At 44.4% G+C, this 16815-nt stretch overlaps 2 protein-coding genes across 3 annotated transcripts; one reads left to right on the forward strand and one right to left on the reverse strand.

Annotated features, from left to right (window-relative positions):
- The first annotated feature begins 35 nt into the window (after positions 1–35).
- FAHD1 (fumarylacetoacetate hydrolase domain containing 1) lies at positions 36–1350 on the forward strand. The gene has a single exon (XM_058816140.1). It carries the CDS (start codon positions 91–93, stop codon positions 775–777), a length of 687 nt encoding a protein of 228 aa, XP_058672123.1. The 5' UTR covers positions 36–90; the 3' UTR covers positions 778–1350.
- A 1471-nt stretch (positions 1351–2821) lies between these two features.
- Positions 2822–13614, reverse strand: MEIOB (meiosis specific with OB-fold). Of its 2 annotated transcripts, XM_058816231.1 has the most exons (13): positions 13546–13614; positions 10223–10280; positions 8908–9039; positions 8281–8353; positions 7709–7904; positions 7229–7329; positions 5681–5733; positions 5501–5596; positions 5032–5133; positions 4423–4576; positions 3896–4079; positions 3368–3454; positions 2822–3102 (listed from the first exon to the last, which is right to left on the reverse strand). In XM_058816231.1, the coding sequence occupies exons 1-13, from the start codon at positions 13612–13614 to the stop codon at positions 2986–2988; spliced, it is 1422 nt and encodes a 473-aa protein (XP_058672214.1). In that variant the 3' UTR covers positions 2822–2985. The 2 variants fall into 2 exon arrangements, with proteins under 2 accessions (XP_058672214.1, XP_058672215.1); XM_058816232.1 differs by lacking the exon at positions 3368–3454.
- Between the last annotated feature and the right edge of the window lie 3201 nt (positions 13615–16815).

Here is a 16815-nt window from a genome sequence, read left to right on the forward strand (position 1 = left end):
GCCCCCGGCCCGCCCGCTCGGCCCGCGGAGGAGGAGCGGGAGCAGCGGCGGCGCCGTGCGGGGACCCGCAAGGACGCGGCAAGGGCGGCCATGGCCGGCTCCAAACCGCTGTCCCGCTTCTGGGAGTGGGGCAGGAACATCGTGTGCGTGGGACGCAACTACGCGGAGCACGCCAAGGAGATGGGCAGCGCCCTGCCCGCAGAGCCGCTCTTCTTCCTCAAGCCCTCCTCGGCCTACGTGCGGGAGGGGGCCCCGATCGTGCGGCCCTACTACTGCCGGAACCTGCACCACGAGGTGGAGCTGGGCGTGCTCATCGGCCGCAGGGCTCAGGCCGTGCCGCAGGAGCGGGCCATGGAGCACGTGGCGGGCTATGCCCTGTGCCTGGACATGACCGCCCGCGACACCCAGGAGCAGTGCAAGCAGAAGGGGCTGCCCTGGACCTTGGCCAAAGGCTTCGGCTCCTCCTGCCCCGTCAGTGACTTCGTGCCCAAGGAGAAGATCCCAGACCCGCACAAGCTGCAGATCTGGCTGAAGGTGAACGGGAAGCTGAGGCAGGAGGGGGACACCTCGTCCATGATCTTCTCCATCCCTTACCTGATCAGCTACATCAGCCACATATTCACCTTGGAAGAAGGGGACTTGATTCTCACGGGGTCTCCCAAAGGAGTGGGGTCCGTGGAGGCCAACGATGAGATCGAGGCGGGGATCAGGGACGTGCTGTCCATGAGGTTCAAGGTGGTGCAGGGCACGGAACCCCAGAGCCCAAAAGGTGTTTGAGTGCCACTGCCCCATCTCCATGGAGGCTTCAGCACACCTGGAGTTCGGCCCAGCCTGGAGCAGGTGGAGCCCAGAAGCTCCAGATTCCAACATTTAATTCCAAAACCATACCTGGGAACTGGAGGCTGAGACATCGGAGAGGGCAATGGGCGTGGCTGTCCTTCTGCATGTGCTTCTCTTCTGCTGATGCTTTGAGTGTTGCCTTAAAATAAAAATTACTGATCAAAACAATTCAAATGATGATGTAGGAGCTAAGGCTCAGCTGTGCTGTGGAAAATCAAAGGTTTATGTGAAGATGTTCAGCCCTAAATCAAGAGTTGCAGCTTTGCAAAGAGTTTCCTCTAGAAGAGAAAGATGTTTGATTTTTTTGGATTAGTTTTGCGATCCTCCCTGCTTTTTTCAAACATACAAATTAAAGAAGGATGGCTTTTCCTTCCACTCCAGGGGGCAAAGGCAGCAGGAAGCGTGCCAGATGTTTGGCAGATTGTTTTTTGCCTAAACTGAGATTTTAAAATGTTCTAAAAGTGAAATAATGTAAAATGATCAAGAATAAAGAAGCATATGAATAAAGATCACCACCAAACTTTTCTTTTGAGTGATTTCAATGTATTTTTAGTGAAACAGTAAGTGCAGCAGTTGCTGTTACCCAGTGCAGTGCAGCATTTTGAGTTTTAAGTGTTTCCAGCTGCTGAAAGCCACACTGGGTAACTTTCCCCAGTTCCCAACTCCAGCTGTTGCAGCACTCCCCACCGGTTTGCATGACAGCGAGTTCTCTTTCAATTCAACAGCAAGTTGTAAAATATAATTTAAAAAATCCTCCCCATGCAAACATCAAAACCTTGATTTTCAAAGGTTGCACAGAACTGGCTCACTTCTAATAAAAACAGATGGAATTTTTTGGTTTTGTTTTTATATAAATGCAAACCAGCAAAGTTAAACACTTCCATTTATCAGAGCCAGATCTTAATAACTGCTAGGAAAAGCTTTGGTTTAAAAATGGGGAGTTCTACAAAGAAAAATCCTGTCTCCCAAAGAGAAGCAGCTCTGTGAGAGCAGCACAGTCCAGGGTGCACACCACACTGGCAGAAGAAATTAAAGAATTCCTTTAGAATTTCTTCAGAATTAAAAGAGCCATTAGGGTGAACAGTTCTGGAAGAGGAAGGATGGAATTAAAGTGTCTGTACTGTTTGCATTTCCCATCTCTGGCAACAGCAGCAGGGCACCGTTTTCAGTTTGGTCTCCAGCCCTGGGTATTGACAGAATTGGGATTAAGTTATGGGAAACATTCCCTTCAGAATGGGAATTGTTATGGCTGGGAAATGTTGAATCCTTTATTGCTACAAGAGGGATGCTGTGACCCAGCACTGGCAGCATTTTTGGGGTCTTTATTGCCACCCATGAGCCAGGGGTGCAGTCTGGGATTGCTTGTCAGGATTTCCTGTTTCTGGGGGTTTTCTCTGTGCCACGTTGCTTTAAGGGTCGGGAGGGCACCAGGGGGATCAGAGTTCCCTGGGATGTCCTGCCCTGAAACCCTTTGGCAGAGCAGGGCTGGGGGATCTCCCTCTGTTGGAAACAGGCTGAGTCCCAACATGCTCAGGAGTGAAGCTATGGACAGGAATATATTAAAAACAGGGGAAAAAATACATGGAAGAAGGCACAATATACATACCCGGGTTCTTTAAATCCAGCTTTGGAGACCAGAGTCCTGCTTACAGCCTCAGCTTGATTTTTGCTTGTCAGAGGTCACTGCTAATTGATTACTCTGCTCTAATTAGACCTAGTCTGCCCAAAGGGAATCAGCCCTGCTCTGCCCACAGCTCCATGTTTGGCCTCAGCCAGATGCAGCACAAACCCAGGCAGTGTTTCAAGGGGGGGGGTCTTTATTTCTTTCACACAAAAACAGTTAAAACCACACAAGTTCAATAGATCTCTTTTAACCTATTTGTTATTTCTGATTTTTTCAAAGATCTCAGCTGAGTGAGGAAATTTCCAGCCCCCTTGAAAGGAGTTGAATTTTTAGAATTAACATTTAGGCTGAGGCCCAAGTATACTTTTTAAAGTAAAATCACCCAAAAATATTAACTCAGAAGCTCACTTAGAGGTATTGTAACGTGCACTTCTCCTTTAGCATCAGAACGGACTTGGCAAAACCTAACAACAGCAGAATTCCATCTCTAACAAGAGAGTGAAGGAAGCCTTTCCTAGCATTTATAAATAATTCCAGTCTCTTCCCAACAAGCTCTGACTGGCCTCTATGGGATCTGCCAGTTTGCAGGAAAGAAGATTCACTTTTAATCCAGTTCTCCAATTGGGTGATGAAGTAACCTGGAAAAATAATTAAGGATCTTTGTTATCACAGCACCTTGACAGAGATTATTTTCAGATGTTTGACAGGTTTATTTACATTATTTCCTGTGTGAGTACACAGTTATGCCATCTGCCTGTCACTGCTGAAGTCAAACACTTTCATTTTGTCCTGGAAATAGGGACAGAGAAAGGGGAGATGGGAGAGTAAAAAGAGTTTTGCCCAAAAGGACAAGTATAAAAGTGAAAACCAGCTACTGTTTTGAATTAAGCATTAAATACTAACTTTGAAGTAAATCTTGCTTCGTTCCAAGAGGAGTTGCCATTTCATTGCAGTCCTCTGGTCATCTTCCAGCATGAGGAATTCAGTGACCTGTTAACAGGACACCACAGAGCACTTCAGCAGGTGGTTAAATCATCTCCACAACAGAATGATGATGAAAAGAACATCTTACATATTTTTATACATTTCTAAGCTGTATTTTTCTATTTTAACCTAGTGCTTGGTATGAGATGTGTACCAAGACATTAACCAGATAAACTACAGGGTGTTTGAAAATCAGTGTTAGGGATTTCCAGCCACGTTCTCAGAAAAAGAGTGTTCTGAACTGGGTTCAGTCTTACACTGAACACAATTCCTGTTGGCATCTGGTGATTTCCAACTTCTGCCAAGCTCTGTGTGTCCGTCCATCCGTCCGTCCATCCCTCCCTCCCATTTTTGTCACTCTTGCACCCACACACAGAGAACATTTTCAGATATCTGTAATTCCCCTCAGGCTCCCCAGCTGAGCAGGAGCAGCCCAATCCCCCTTACTGTGCAGCCCAGGGTGTCCTCAGCCACACAGTCAGCCAGGTAGCAGGAGCGCAGGGTGCCTGTGTGGTCTGTCACATCCACCAGGATGTCAAAGCTGGCAAAGGTGGACTTGGCCTCTGGAGAGACGTGGGTGCAGAAGGTGCAGGTGTTTGACACCTCATTCACGATGAACCGGCACACTGAGCTGAGAAACAAGGAGAAAATTTGTGCAGATGTGCAATTTGTTCTTCCTGAAACATTTTTCTAGACTGAGATTTCCCAAGAGACTTTGTCTTTAAAAAATTATTCCTCTTCTAAACTCTTGAGTCTGTCTGAGACAAAGTGACCTCTTTCTTTTTCACTCTAGGACCACAAAGAACCCTCAACAAAACCCCACAACAAAATCCCCCACCAGAAGCCCACATGGCATCCTCCAGAGCAGTTTTATTTCTTCTCTGGGATGAGACTAAAACATTGCTCCATGTCATGTGGCTCTGGGGAGAGGGACAAGCAGTTTCAGCACACACTCCAGGCAGGCAGTCACTCACCATCTGTTGCGCAGGACTCTGGACACGCTCTCGTCGATGTCCAGGGTGGAAATGTAGCCATAAATAATTCCATGGACAGGCTCCAGCTTCCCATCACTCTGGAGAGCTTTTTCTTTCAGCTGTTCCACTGTGTAGACATCCACTACAGTCTCCACTACAAGTTTAAAAGACAAGTTAAGTGTGTCTGAGCCAGAAATTATTCAAAAAGCAATGGCAATAAGGCAATAAAAAGGAGATTTAAAGCAGCAGTAAAGCTCCCCTCAAAAAAAAAAAAAAAAAAAAAAAAAAAAGTAAAACAAAAGGGGTTCAGATCAGGAATATATCTATGATTTAATCTTTGCATCCTCCAAAAGGAGTTTTTGACAAAAGCTTTCCCCCTCACTTCTCCAGCTGTTTGCAGACAGAAAGAACACAGCAGACAGGCTGCAGCTGGCACAGGCAGCTGAGATACATAAAGATAAAATAAGGGACAGCCCCAAGAAACCATCCAGACTTTACCTGCTCAGTCAGGCTGGACCTGAGCTTTGTTTCTGTGAACACACAGAGCAGGAACTCTTTCAGCTGCACTATGAAATGAGTCTGTGCAGGTAAATAAAATCAAATGCTTACAGTTAATGGTTTCATTTGGCAGCTCCTTCATGGGGCTGGGCAGAGCTCCTGCCTGGGCACTCTCTCTGATGAAGCTGAAGAGAACATTTGCTTCTGCTGTTTCTGAAGATGCATTTTTAAAAGTTATCAGTATATGTTGCATGTAAAAGCACGGCATTTTTATATTTTACAAGCTTTTATTCTGGTAGCACAAACACATTGGAATTAGCCAAGATTTGCTTTTCTCTTTTTTATTTTTACTGTTAATCCTGCATGGAATAAACATATGAAGGTTGCAAATAAAATAAATAAAATAAAGAAATAAATAAAATAAAAGTAGAAGCCAAAGGAACTGGTCATCACATAGCAGACAAAAAGCAGGGAGCTTTGTGAGGAGCAAGCAGAAGAAATCACAGTTCCAGTAGATTAATTAATGCATTCTAGACTAGAATAATTACTAAAAACAAAGAAATACTTGAGCAGCTCTTACCTGGGTTAGTTGTAATGATGGTTTTGGATATCACAGTTGCAGTCATGCAGTTCCTAAATTTGTCAAAATTGATTCTCACATCTGATGCAAATATAACTGTGCAGAAAAACACCTCCATGTTACTGGAGAATAAATGTCACATGAAGAACTTCAATAAAACCATAAACCAGACTGCTTTACCTGTTTCTTGGGGGATCCAACTCTGTGCCAGCTGGATGGATTCATTATCCCAGCTAAATTAAACAAAAGTGGATGTATCGAAACATTTTTGAAACAGCACTCAAAGTGTTTAGTACTAAATTACTAAATAATGTAGTTGTAATAAAATTGGCCAAAGGGGACACAACTCCTTTGTGACACACATGGCACTGAAATTCCATGTGCCATGAAATTCCTGCTTTATCCCAAACAGGATAAAATAAAGATGGTCTAAATGCAGAATATACCAGGGAAAATGCTGTGTTTCAGCTTTTATCCAAGTCATTTCTAGCTAAAGCAAATCCCAGTTAAAGGAGCTGTGTGTGCTGGGCCAGGCTGATTGCTCAGATCCCCAGGCCAGATGTTCAGCACTTCCAACACTGGGATCTTTGTGGCTGGGGATGATGGGACTGGAGTGAGGTCAGAAACATCCCTCAAAAATGGTAATTTCATGGTCTCTTGATAAAATCTCATTCAGCTCCTCCTAAATTTGACTGGCAAGAGCACAGCCAAAGCACAGACTTGTTCTGGTGGGTTTTCTCCTTAATCCTTGGGAAAAGATTTAAGATATTTCCTTTTCATCTGATATTGCCCAGGCAGCTCTTGACTGCTGGGCTCCGGAATCCCCTGACAGTGCCCAAGTGCCAGCACCGAGAGGGCTGATGGAGGAGGTAATTTCCAAATTAACCCTGGGCTGGAGGGGCTCACCCCAGAGCTGCTTCTCTTGGTTTGTGGCCATGAATTGTGTTAAACATCCCTGGTGGCAACACAGTTCCCAGCCCACAGTGCAGGGCTGGCTGCCTGCTTCCCCCGGGGGAACAAAGGGCCCTGAAGTCACTTTTTAACCACCAAAGAGCAATCCCAGGGCAAGGGGACACCACAGCCCCACATGCCCCTGCACTTGGAAAAGCCACGAGTTTATTGAACAAACTCTGGGCAAAATGCAAAGGTTCCTCTGTGAACAAGGCCCTGTTCAGGGATGGGCTCAGTGGAGCTGTGTTTGTAAACAGGACAAAGTTTGAAAATACAGCCAAAGTTGCATCATAACGTTCCTGCATTATTTTAAATATTTAAAAACTATTTCAACCTTTTTCTACTCCACTTGCAGTTCTGCTTGGCTTTAAAAATGGATCATGCTCTTCATTTTCCTGCCCTCGTGCTTGTGGAAGAGACAAAACAGCCTTTGCAGCTGGTTGTAAAAGTCATTTCCTGAATTAGCTCAAATGTCCACATTTAAAAAAAGGAATTATTTGGAACTGAGCTTCATTTTGCCATTCATGAGCCAGCAGGCTGTCAGCAAGCCATAAAACTGCACAAGATATATAAGGCCATTCTAATGAATCTCTTCTTTAAGTCTCTTTTCAGTGTACATTGTTGCCTCATCTCAGTTGCCTTCTAAATAACAATATATTTAAATTAAAAGACGGGTTTATAGTTAATTAGTGTGTGTGGTAGCTAATTTCTTTATGCATGTTTGCATTATATTTTTAGTGAATTAAAGAACATTTAGTGAATTAAAGAACATCTTACCATACTATTGGGAAAGACCTCTCTGTTTCATCATACAGCTTTACTTCACACCTCTGGCCTTTCCTTTTGTCCGAAGTCATGAAATACTTTGGCTCCCCAACCTTGAGGAAGAAAGAGAAGTCACTTGTGTTCTATTCAGTGTTTGGAAGAATAAAACTCATAACCTAGAGAAGGGTTAGAAAAGGGAAGAAAGACTCTAGACTACTAAAAATGGGATCACTTCATTTTCCCTTTATTTTGTGGATAAAAATCTCATCAAAAGGTGTGTGTGGTTATTGTCACTCAGCTGCCAAGCTGAACAAATGGAGTCCTGGCCACTGTGAGGCCCAAAATCCACATTTACACAGGTTTACAATGAAGCTACTCGTGGTAGAGCACAGAAATGCTCCTCACTCACTGCCATCACAGTCCAAAATCCACATTTACACAGATTTACAATGAAGTTACTCATAGCAGAGCTCAGAAATGCTCCTCACTCACTGCCATGACAGCTGCCAGCACATTGAGGACTCTCCCATGGAGGCTCTGTCCATTGGCCACGATGTCCCCCAGGGAATAATAATCCTGAGGGTCCTTGACAGGCAGGTGCAGCAGGGCCAGGAGCCTGGTGTCTGTGTCGTAGCAGGAGGAGGTTTTAACCACAGAGTGATTTTCACTGAGCAATAATTTGTAGCCACTAGAACAGAACAAATCCCATGGATCAGCACAGCACTCACTGAGGTATCAACAGTGTAAAATGTTCATTCATATGGAAAAGCAACTTTATTCCAGTATAGTTTTTCCTAAAGGTATAAAAAAAGCTTGTCAATTTTACTCAAAGAATGAAATTTACTCTGTTTAGTAACAAAGAACATTATTGCTTTATGACCTTTTGTTTATTAAATATATTCTCCTCTGAGATTTGACCAGACACTGTTGAGCACAGGAGGGAGGTACAGCTACACAAGAAGCAAACACCAAAAATTTCTACCAATTTCATGTGGCTGGAAATTAAAGCAAGTCTTAACTCTGATCTTTCTAGAAAGAACTACCACTCTATGCTTTAAGTTTACCTAGGAGTTACAGGGTTGAATTTTTCTTCTCTTTCTGCTTCCTTTGACTGAATTAATGGATTTTCAATTGTAACTAAAATAAAACATTGATAAGTAATGTTAGAAATTGATTATAGGTACAGTTATAGATATTTTTGTGTGCACAGTCTGTATGCTCACAAGTTTTACTCTGACAACCACAGGCAGCAAAATCTTTCAATGAACTTAAAAAAGATAAAAATGCATCCTGTAAATAAATACAGGATTTTTGTTGTGGTTTTATCAGCAATCATAGTAATATCTATAACTGAGGGAAGACAAACAGCAAACTGCTTTACAGCTTATTTTTCATCATGTTTAAGACCTCAATATAACGTGAGCTTTGACATTGATTAACTGCAGGCCAGCTCTGAGCTGCTGCACCCAGTGGGTTTCTTTTGTTGACATATTTACTGGGCTTCAGTTGAAATCCTTGGAATCTTGTTACTTTCCTCTTTCTATTGAACAGAACTGAACAATTTGTTTCCAATTAGGCTGTTTGTGAGTCCTCAGAGCAAAACACAGCAAAGCCACCAGCACAACCCTGATTACCATGCAAACAGAAACGTGGTGGGAATAAATAAAATAAAATAAAATAAACAAGCTCACCACAGTCACCAACCCTGAAGCTTTCTGAGAGGGATCTGATGTACTCTTCTCTGCCCCAGGACTGGACGTTAATGAAATAAGTTGGGGAATCACGAATGGTGAAATTGAAGGTGTATCTCTCAGTGCCAATGTCTGCAAAAACAAACAGGGCTGCAGCAATTGCTCAGCACAGCTTGATTTCTAACTAGAATATGTGCATAAAAACCACTATTTTGGGGTTTTCCTGTGTTTGAGCAGGAATTTTCTCCCGCTGGAGGCCAGCAGGTGGTGCAGGAGCACGGTGCTGTTTGGGAATGGGCTGCAGCTCCTGCTGTGGCTGTACCTGAGCACCCCGCAGGTGTGAACCTCAAACAGGAGAGGGGCAGGAGCTGTGGGAGGTGACACCAGGGCTGGCACACAGGCAGGGCTGTTTGTGTCACACAGCCCCAGGTCTGTGGGAGCTGGGCTGGCTGATGGCCCAGGCTGCAGGGTCACTGCCAGCGGGGGCAATTCAATAAAGCAAAATGTTTCCAGTGCTGTGGAAAATTCAGGATATTGGTGTCTGCATCCCTGCCCTGTCACATACAGGTAACTAATAAAGCTTTCCAGGATCACAGCATGATGCAGTAGATGACCAAATTATCCAGGAAAACTCGAGTGATCTCCCAGAGTGCCCTGAGTGCAGGCCCATGGGGCACACACACCAACAGCCCTCTGTGGACTCTGCACTAGGCTGGCCCCAGTTCCAGGTGACAACAATGACTTTCCCCTAAAACCCCAGCAGGAGCCAGTGGCAGCAGAAAAACTGAGCCCTTCTCCTGGAGCTGGAATGGCTCTCCAGGGCTGGAGGTGCTCCCTGACAGTGTCTGCACCAACCCTGACTGTAAATTTGTTATTTCAATTTCCAATTAACATTATTAATAACATATAACTCCCATTTTGTCCCAGATGAAGCTGTTGCTACTCAGGCCAGAAATTACTTGTGTCACTCCACAAGACATGTCCTCAACATTTCTGTTTTAAGAGAGAACAAATATGAAGGCACCAGCTCCATCCCAGCAGTATTTATGGAAGAGTGGGTTCATATTGGTTCCATCTTCAGAGCATGAAACTCTTCCATGACAGAGATTTTCCAATTTCTAATTGTTATGGCTCAGCCAAACCAATGCTGCTCTTTCATCTTGGTTCTCAAACAGACACCACTTTTTTGAGTGCATTTTATTCTATCCATTTTACACTGAGAAATCTGTTTATCATTTAAACCTTGATTTCAGTCATCTCTGCCAAATTATACCATTGAAGAAAATGAAGTAAAAAGAGTTTAAAGGGACTGTACTTTTTCGGTCTGGAAAGCTTCTGACATCTGTTTTCCCAATAACCAGCCCGATTACATTCTGAAAAATAAAAAGATTATAGAGTACAAGTATTAAACCCAGATGTAGATGATGAATTAGATTTCATGGAATTATACTCTGCTGATGATAATAAACATATTTCTGGCTGGTAATCATTTTAATCTATTTATCCTACAGTACTGTATGAGCTAAAGAGTAAAATATAAACACACAAGTTTACTTTAGGAAAAAATTGTGACTAATAAAAATATTAAAATAAATTCATCTGTTTCTGTTTGTGAAGAAAATGAGAGGACAAAAGTTCACCCCAAGCCTTCAGAATTTTGGCTGTTTTACAGCAATCTCTCCTCAGGTAGGCAGCAATGTTGTTGTTTCATGCTCTCTGCACAGGTCTCAGATCTCCTCAGATGCTCCATGGAAAGTCTGGACAGGATTTATTTCACGGTGAAGTGCCCAAGGTTTTCCTGGCTCTCAGCACCACTAGCCACATGTGTGCACCTACAGGAGCTTGTCCTGCCTCAGCCAAGCTGCCTAAATTTCTACAGGTGCCTCTCTCTTGCTATCTTTCAAGTGACTCCAAGGGAGCCGAGGCAAGGAGCTTTTCTGTTGATTCAGACCAAAATCAATCTTATTCTGCTTTGCTAAACCTGTGTCTATTATGTAAAAACATCCTGTTCTCAATTGTCAAACACAACTACTGGGAGCAAACACACACATGTAGGTACAGATATATTATCTATCTGTCTATTTACAACATAACTTAACAGCTCTGTGGTGGGTTGTTGTTGTTTTTCGGGTGGTCCTTGGTGTAGAGAAGAGTTTTGCAGTGCTCATTTGGGATTTAAGAGTTCAGCAAGGACAATCAGAGTGGGACAAGGGCTGGAAGAACAGACTGACAATGCAATACTGCCAGGATCCTTCAAACATGAAGCATCCTGCCTCAATTCCTCATCACAGAATCCTGGAATGGTTTGGGTTGGAGGGACCTTAAAGCCCATCCAGTGCCACCCTGCCATGGCCGGAACACCTTCCACTGTCCCAGGGGGCTCCAAGCCCTGTCCAGGCTGGCCTTGGTCCCTCCCAGGGATGTGGCAGCCCCAGCTCCTTCACACGAGCCCTTCTGGCAGTCCTGAGTGTCCCATTCCAGCAGAATTCCAGAGCCAGCTGGGAAGGGCAGGGCTGCAGGTCAATAACGCAGTCAGGATTCACTTTGTACCTATTCCCAAACCAGCGTGACCTGCCTGACTTCACTGCAACGATATCGAGGACGCGCTCACAAACCTGCAGCTCTCCTGTTTCCTTGGGATCACTAGAGGGAGCACGGGAACTGCCTTATGCTGCAGGGAGGGACACACTCGGGAAGAGGCCACTTGCGTGCAGCACTGTAATATCCCCCTTCCAGACCGAATGCTTTATGTCCACTGCACGCAGTGATCCTGATTAGGATTTTTTCTATTTTGGGTTTTGTTTCTTAATTAATAATAATAATAAAAAAATCTATTAAATTAGAGTGCAACATTCCCTGTATTTCACCACCAAATGTCAAAAGAACTAACATTTAGGATCAGTGCCTGCAGAAATTAGGCTGATTGTGCCTAATTTCTGGTGTAAATATCCAATTTCCCAAAGAAATCTGCCCTGGCCCTGCTGTAGAAATATTCACCTCTGTGTCTCCAACCCCAAACTTGCATGGGGAACTGGCAGAAGGAATTGATCTGGCTGGAAACTATTTTGGACTGAGGAAGGCAGAAAAACTTCCAGAGATCATTTCCTTGATCAGCTCATTGTGCAACTCATTTCCCAAAAGAGGAGGGGAGCCCCCCCTATGGTGCCTATTTTGGCACAGCTCTGCTTGAGGCTGCTCAACCAACTCCTGAGCACTGCAAGTGTTTACACTTGAATCTCTTTCACTTTTTAAAATAAACAGCAAACTCATAAACTGTGCCATTTGGATACTTCAAACTGTGTGTTCAGCTGTTTTCACAGCCTAACACAACACACACTGATCATTCTATCATCAATTATTATTTTATGAAAATACTTTCATTGCTGTGTGTTGCTAACTGCAATACTCAAGTTTTATTTGTGAAACAAAAGCTTTTATTTGCAAAATAAAAGCTTTTAGCTGGATTAGTGGATCATTATTTGGGAGGAACTGTGAATGGCAGGTTAGATTAGCATTGCTGAACTCCAGTTTGGATCAGTATGGCTCTAAGGAGATAGAAAACTTCTCTTAGATCATCCCTTTTCTGTGAGTTCCTCTTTCATTTGTTTAAAGTAAATGAGAAAATAAACTGTGCCATCCCAAATAAAAAGTGGTGGAAATAGGAAAACTCCCTATTTTCACTCTTTCCAGGAACATCAGAGTTTCCCTGGGGCAGGGGAGGGGGGATGCTGCCTCTGCTGAGGTGAGACCCCACCTGCAGAGCTGCCTCCAGCCCTGGGTCCCAGCACAGGGAGCACCTGGAGCTCTTGGGGTGAGCCCAGAGGAGGCTCCAGGATGTTTGGAAAGGCTGAAAGAATTGGGATTGCTCATGCTGGAAAAGAGAAGCTTTGGGGTCACCTAATTGTGGCTTCCAGGGGCTGAAGGAGCTGACAAGAAACATGAGAGAGACTCTTTACAAGGGATGGAGGGACAGAACAAGGGGCAATGGCTTCAAACAGAGAGAGTGGGCTTAGGATATTGGGGAGAAATCCTTCCCTTGGAGGGTGGGCATGCCCTGGCACAGGTGCCCAGAGAAGCTGTGGCTGCCCCTGGATCCCTGGCAGTGTCCAAAGCCCCCCTGGGACAGTGGAAGTGTCCCTGCCATGGCAGGGGTGGCACTGGATGGGCTTTAGGCTCCCTTCCACCCCAAACCAATCTGTGATCCTATGCAAACCCATTTTTCATCCCAAAGAAACAGAACCAGCCCTGCCATGGAGCTGTGAGGTTTTTACCCTGCCTTCCCAGTGTGCCTGAGAGGCTGCTGAGGTCCCAGATGATTGTGGCTGCATAATGCTGACTCTGTCATGTCCTCAATAATGTCTTCACTAATTCAGCACATCCATTTCAAGTGCTACAAAAGAGCCTCTGATACATGGAATTGTCCAGTCAATATCTGTGCCTGCGGTACCCATGGGCTGTGCACTGCAACAGCATCAATTTTCATTTTGCTGCTTTGCACACAAAGAAGGGAAGGTCCTTTCTACCCAACAATTGCACTAATGCTATCTGTACCTAAATACACATCAATTACATAATTTTGAAGTAATATAAGACACTCAGATACAATTTCCTCTGGGAACAAAAGGCTGTGAGACTTACAGGACGAGCAAGGTTTGGATGCAGATCTGAAAGTGCAACAAAGTCCCGTGCTGAATGAGAATGAGCCATTCTTTATCTGAAACTGAAGGAAACTGACTCATATTTTGTAAATATCCAAACAAATCACTTAAGACCACTCACAGTGAGAATAACAAGTTATTTTTTAACATAAATGTTTTGACCTAATAGCATCTGTTTTCAATAAGAAGCATTTCAAGCCATCTAAAGTAGACAATTCTTTATTGTTTGGATTTGGCGATGGAAGTTATGAATTTTACTGTGACAGCTCTACCTAAGCTTCTCAAATAGAGGCCTGTAATTTTTATTTATTATTCATCATTAAATGACTCCATTAGCACCAGGCTCTGAAAAATATTTACCCTCCTTCTCTCTGGGAAGCCAACTGAATTTAATGAGGCAGCTCATATTTAAAAGGCAATTTATATGTGAGAAAAGAGAAGTGTTGCGTTGCAAAGCACCTTTAACTGAGGTTTTGGACTAAATATTAAACTACTTTAAAATGTGAGTTTATTGCTTCCTGAAAATAGAAAAGTTGTGAATTTATTAAAATAAAATTTGTGAAAACAAGTTTTTTTCAGGCTGCCAATGTGGCATTTACTGCCCAGCCCTGAGAACACCTAGGATCTCTCTGGAGATGCTGAAGTGGGGCCATGGGTGCTTTTTTAGCCCCTCTGAATGCCTCTTATTATTCCATGGGTTCCTCAGAGACATTTAGATACTTAACAAATGGTTGTCAAATTCTGGTTTTTGTTGTAAAAGGAACCATGGCATTGTCCAAATCTTAATAACCTTTAATAGGAGAGAACTGCTGACATTTTTCAGAGGATGCCTGTTCAATCTTTAGAAGAAAATCCTGAATGGCTTTCACAGTCTTTATACCTGGAACCTCGTGTGAGAATTGTTAACCATTTCATCAGGCATTAGGATAAAGGTCTGTTGAACTAGAGAACAAATAAGTCTACATTTTAAAGAAAAATAAGCAGTTACCTGAGAACCAAGTGATTTTTCTAAAAGAGCATTTCAAACTACACTCTCACAGAGAGACAGACCAAATTTGCTTTACAGAAACCACTGAACAATGGGGCCCTCAAACCTATTCCCATCCCATTAGATAGAAGAATTTTTGTTTCCTTCTGTAGGAAAATTACCTCCAAGGCAGGGTAATATTCTCACCTCAGAAGAAGTTAAATATTGTTACCTGCTGTACCCCACACCAGCTGGGTCGTGTCAAAAGGAACCACCACTGGAACACCTGTATCAGAGGCAGATTAAAACGGTCATTTAGGATTTTAAATTCTCTGGGTTCTGAGAGCTGGAGCAGAGCTGCCCCACTCAGGGACCCCTCAACCCATCAGAGACCTCCTCACACATCCGCCATTCCCCTCAGGTGCCTCTCACTGACCCTTCAATCTCCTCCTGAACTCTTCAGGTTCTCCTCACTGACCCTTCAGCCTCCTCCTGGACTCTTAGCCCCTCAGGTTGCCCTCATTGACTCTCCAACCTCCTCCTGGACCCTTCAGTCCCTCAAGTGCCCCTCACTGACCCTTTGGTGTCCTCCTGGCTCTTCATCCCCGCAGGTACCCCTCAGATGCCCCTCATTGACCCTCCAACCTCCTCCTGAACTCTTCGGGTTCCCGTCACTGACCTTTCAGCCTCCTCCTGAACTCTTCAGTCCCTCAGGTTCCCCTCACTGACCCTTCAGCCCCTCAGGTCCTGAGGGAGACAAGATGGCGCCGGCGCAGTGGCGGGAAAAGGGCCCCGCGCCCCCTCGTCCCTCAGGGCTGAGGGGAGACGCTCTCCCATCCCGGCACGTTCAGTGGGAGCTCCAGCAGGCCTGGAGTCACTGGGTTTGAGGAGGTAACAACAGGGTTAGATAGGATTTTGGGCTGGAATTGTACCCAGTGAGGGTGGGCAGGCCCTGGCACAGGGTGCCCAGAGAAGCTGTGAATGCCCCTGGGTCCCTGGCAGTGCCCAAGGCCAGGCTGAAGCTCCCTGGGGTAATGGAAGGGTTTTCAAAATCCCTCCCAATGCAAACAATCCCATGATTCTGTGACTTACCATATCAGGAATTAAAAATCAGGTTCATTCTACAAATATAAACACACAATGCACCAGCAAGACAAAGCAAGTCGCAGAAATCTCTGGAGAAACCATTCCCTACTTCCTTTTTTTTTAAATGTTAGGTGTAAGGGAAAAAAAGAGTTGCAGCCTGTATTTTATAAATGAATCAAAATTTCTGGGTTAAAGATATTATTTGTATTGATTTACACCCAATAGTCCTATATTTTCAGGCTCTGCAGAAGGCTGGCTTGAGCGGTTTTCTCCATTTATATTGAATATAAAATTATATTTTATAAAATCAATACCCTTCACTTATGCGCATAAAAAAACTTTACTCCTGATGAGTAATTTTATAACCCCAAGGTCTCAGCTATTGGAAGTTTTCAGCACAGCCTGACAAATTCTCTGTGTTGACTCTGTCTTACAGGATCTTTCATTTCTTCAATTAAACAGCTGAAAATGGATCCCACCTGTGCTTTCGCATTTATTGTGTCACAAAAATCCACGATAATTATCCCGTGCTGATGACAAATAGGATGCCAGGGAACTGACAGCCTGGGTGGGTTTTTTTCCTTTTTAGGTCACCTTTTATACAGTATGATCCATGGATCTAATTTTGTTTTGTAGGTTTGATGTCTCCACTAAACAGAACATGGCACTTTTTCCTGTCAGTTCTGTTGTTTTCATTATCTCAAGCTAATGAACAAGCAGAAGGTAATGAGCCTGGTGATAGGATCCCAATGGAATGGGAACGAGAACCTGGACACTGGCTGGGAAATGCTGGCAAAGGCACAGGTCTCATTCTTACAGCCACCACTCAATGCAAAACAGGAAAAAGAATCCCTGAAATGAGACCTGTGGGGTGTCCTCTGCTGCAAGAGGTGACAAACCAGCACCACAGCCCAGGGGCTCGCAGGAGCTGAGCTGGGCCAGTATCTCAGCAAGGTTTTGGTGGGACACGAGCACCTGCTGCAGTGGAGCCTTGCAGGGATCCTGTGCATGGGTAGGTCCCCAGTTCCAGTGGGTTTTGTCCAGGTGGAGCTGCTTTTCTCCCACAGGCACAAAGGACAGGTGAAACCCAACTCTGCCGTGTCCCCTCCAGGCCTTTGTTCCATTTCAAAGCCACCAGAACAAGGGTGCTGTTGTGCCTCTCCTGGCTCCCCATAATCACCGGCAGGGTTTGCTTTG

This window comes from Ammospiza caudacuta, chromosome 17 (genome assembly GCF_027887145.1).
Source record: "Ammospiza caudacuta isolate bAmmCau1 chromosome 17, bAmmCau1.pri, whole genome shotgun sequence".
NCBI lineage: Eukaryota > Metazoa > Chordata > Aves > Passeriformes > Passerellidae > Ammospiza > Ammospiza caudacuta.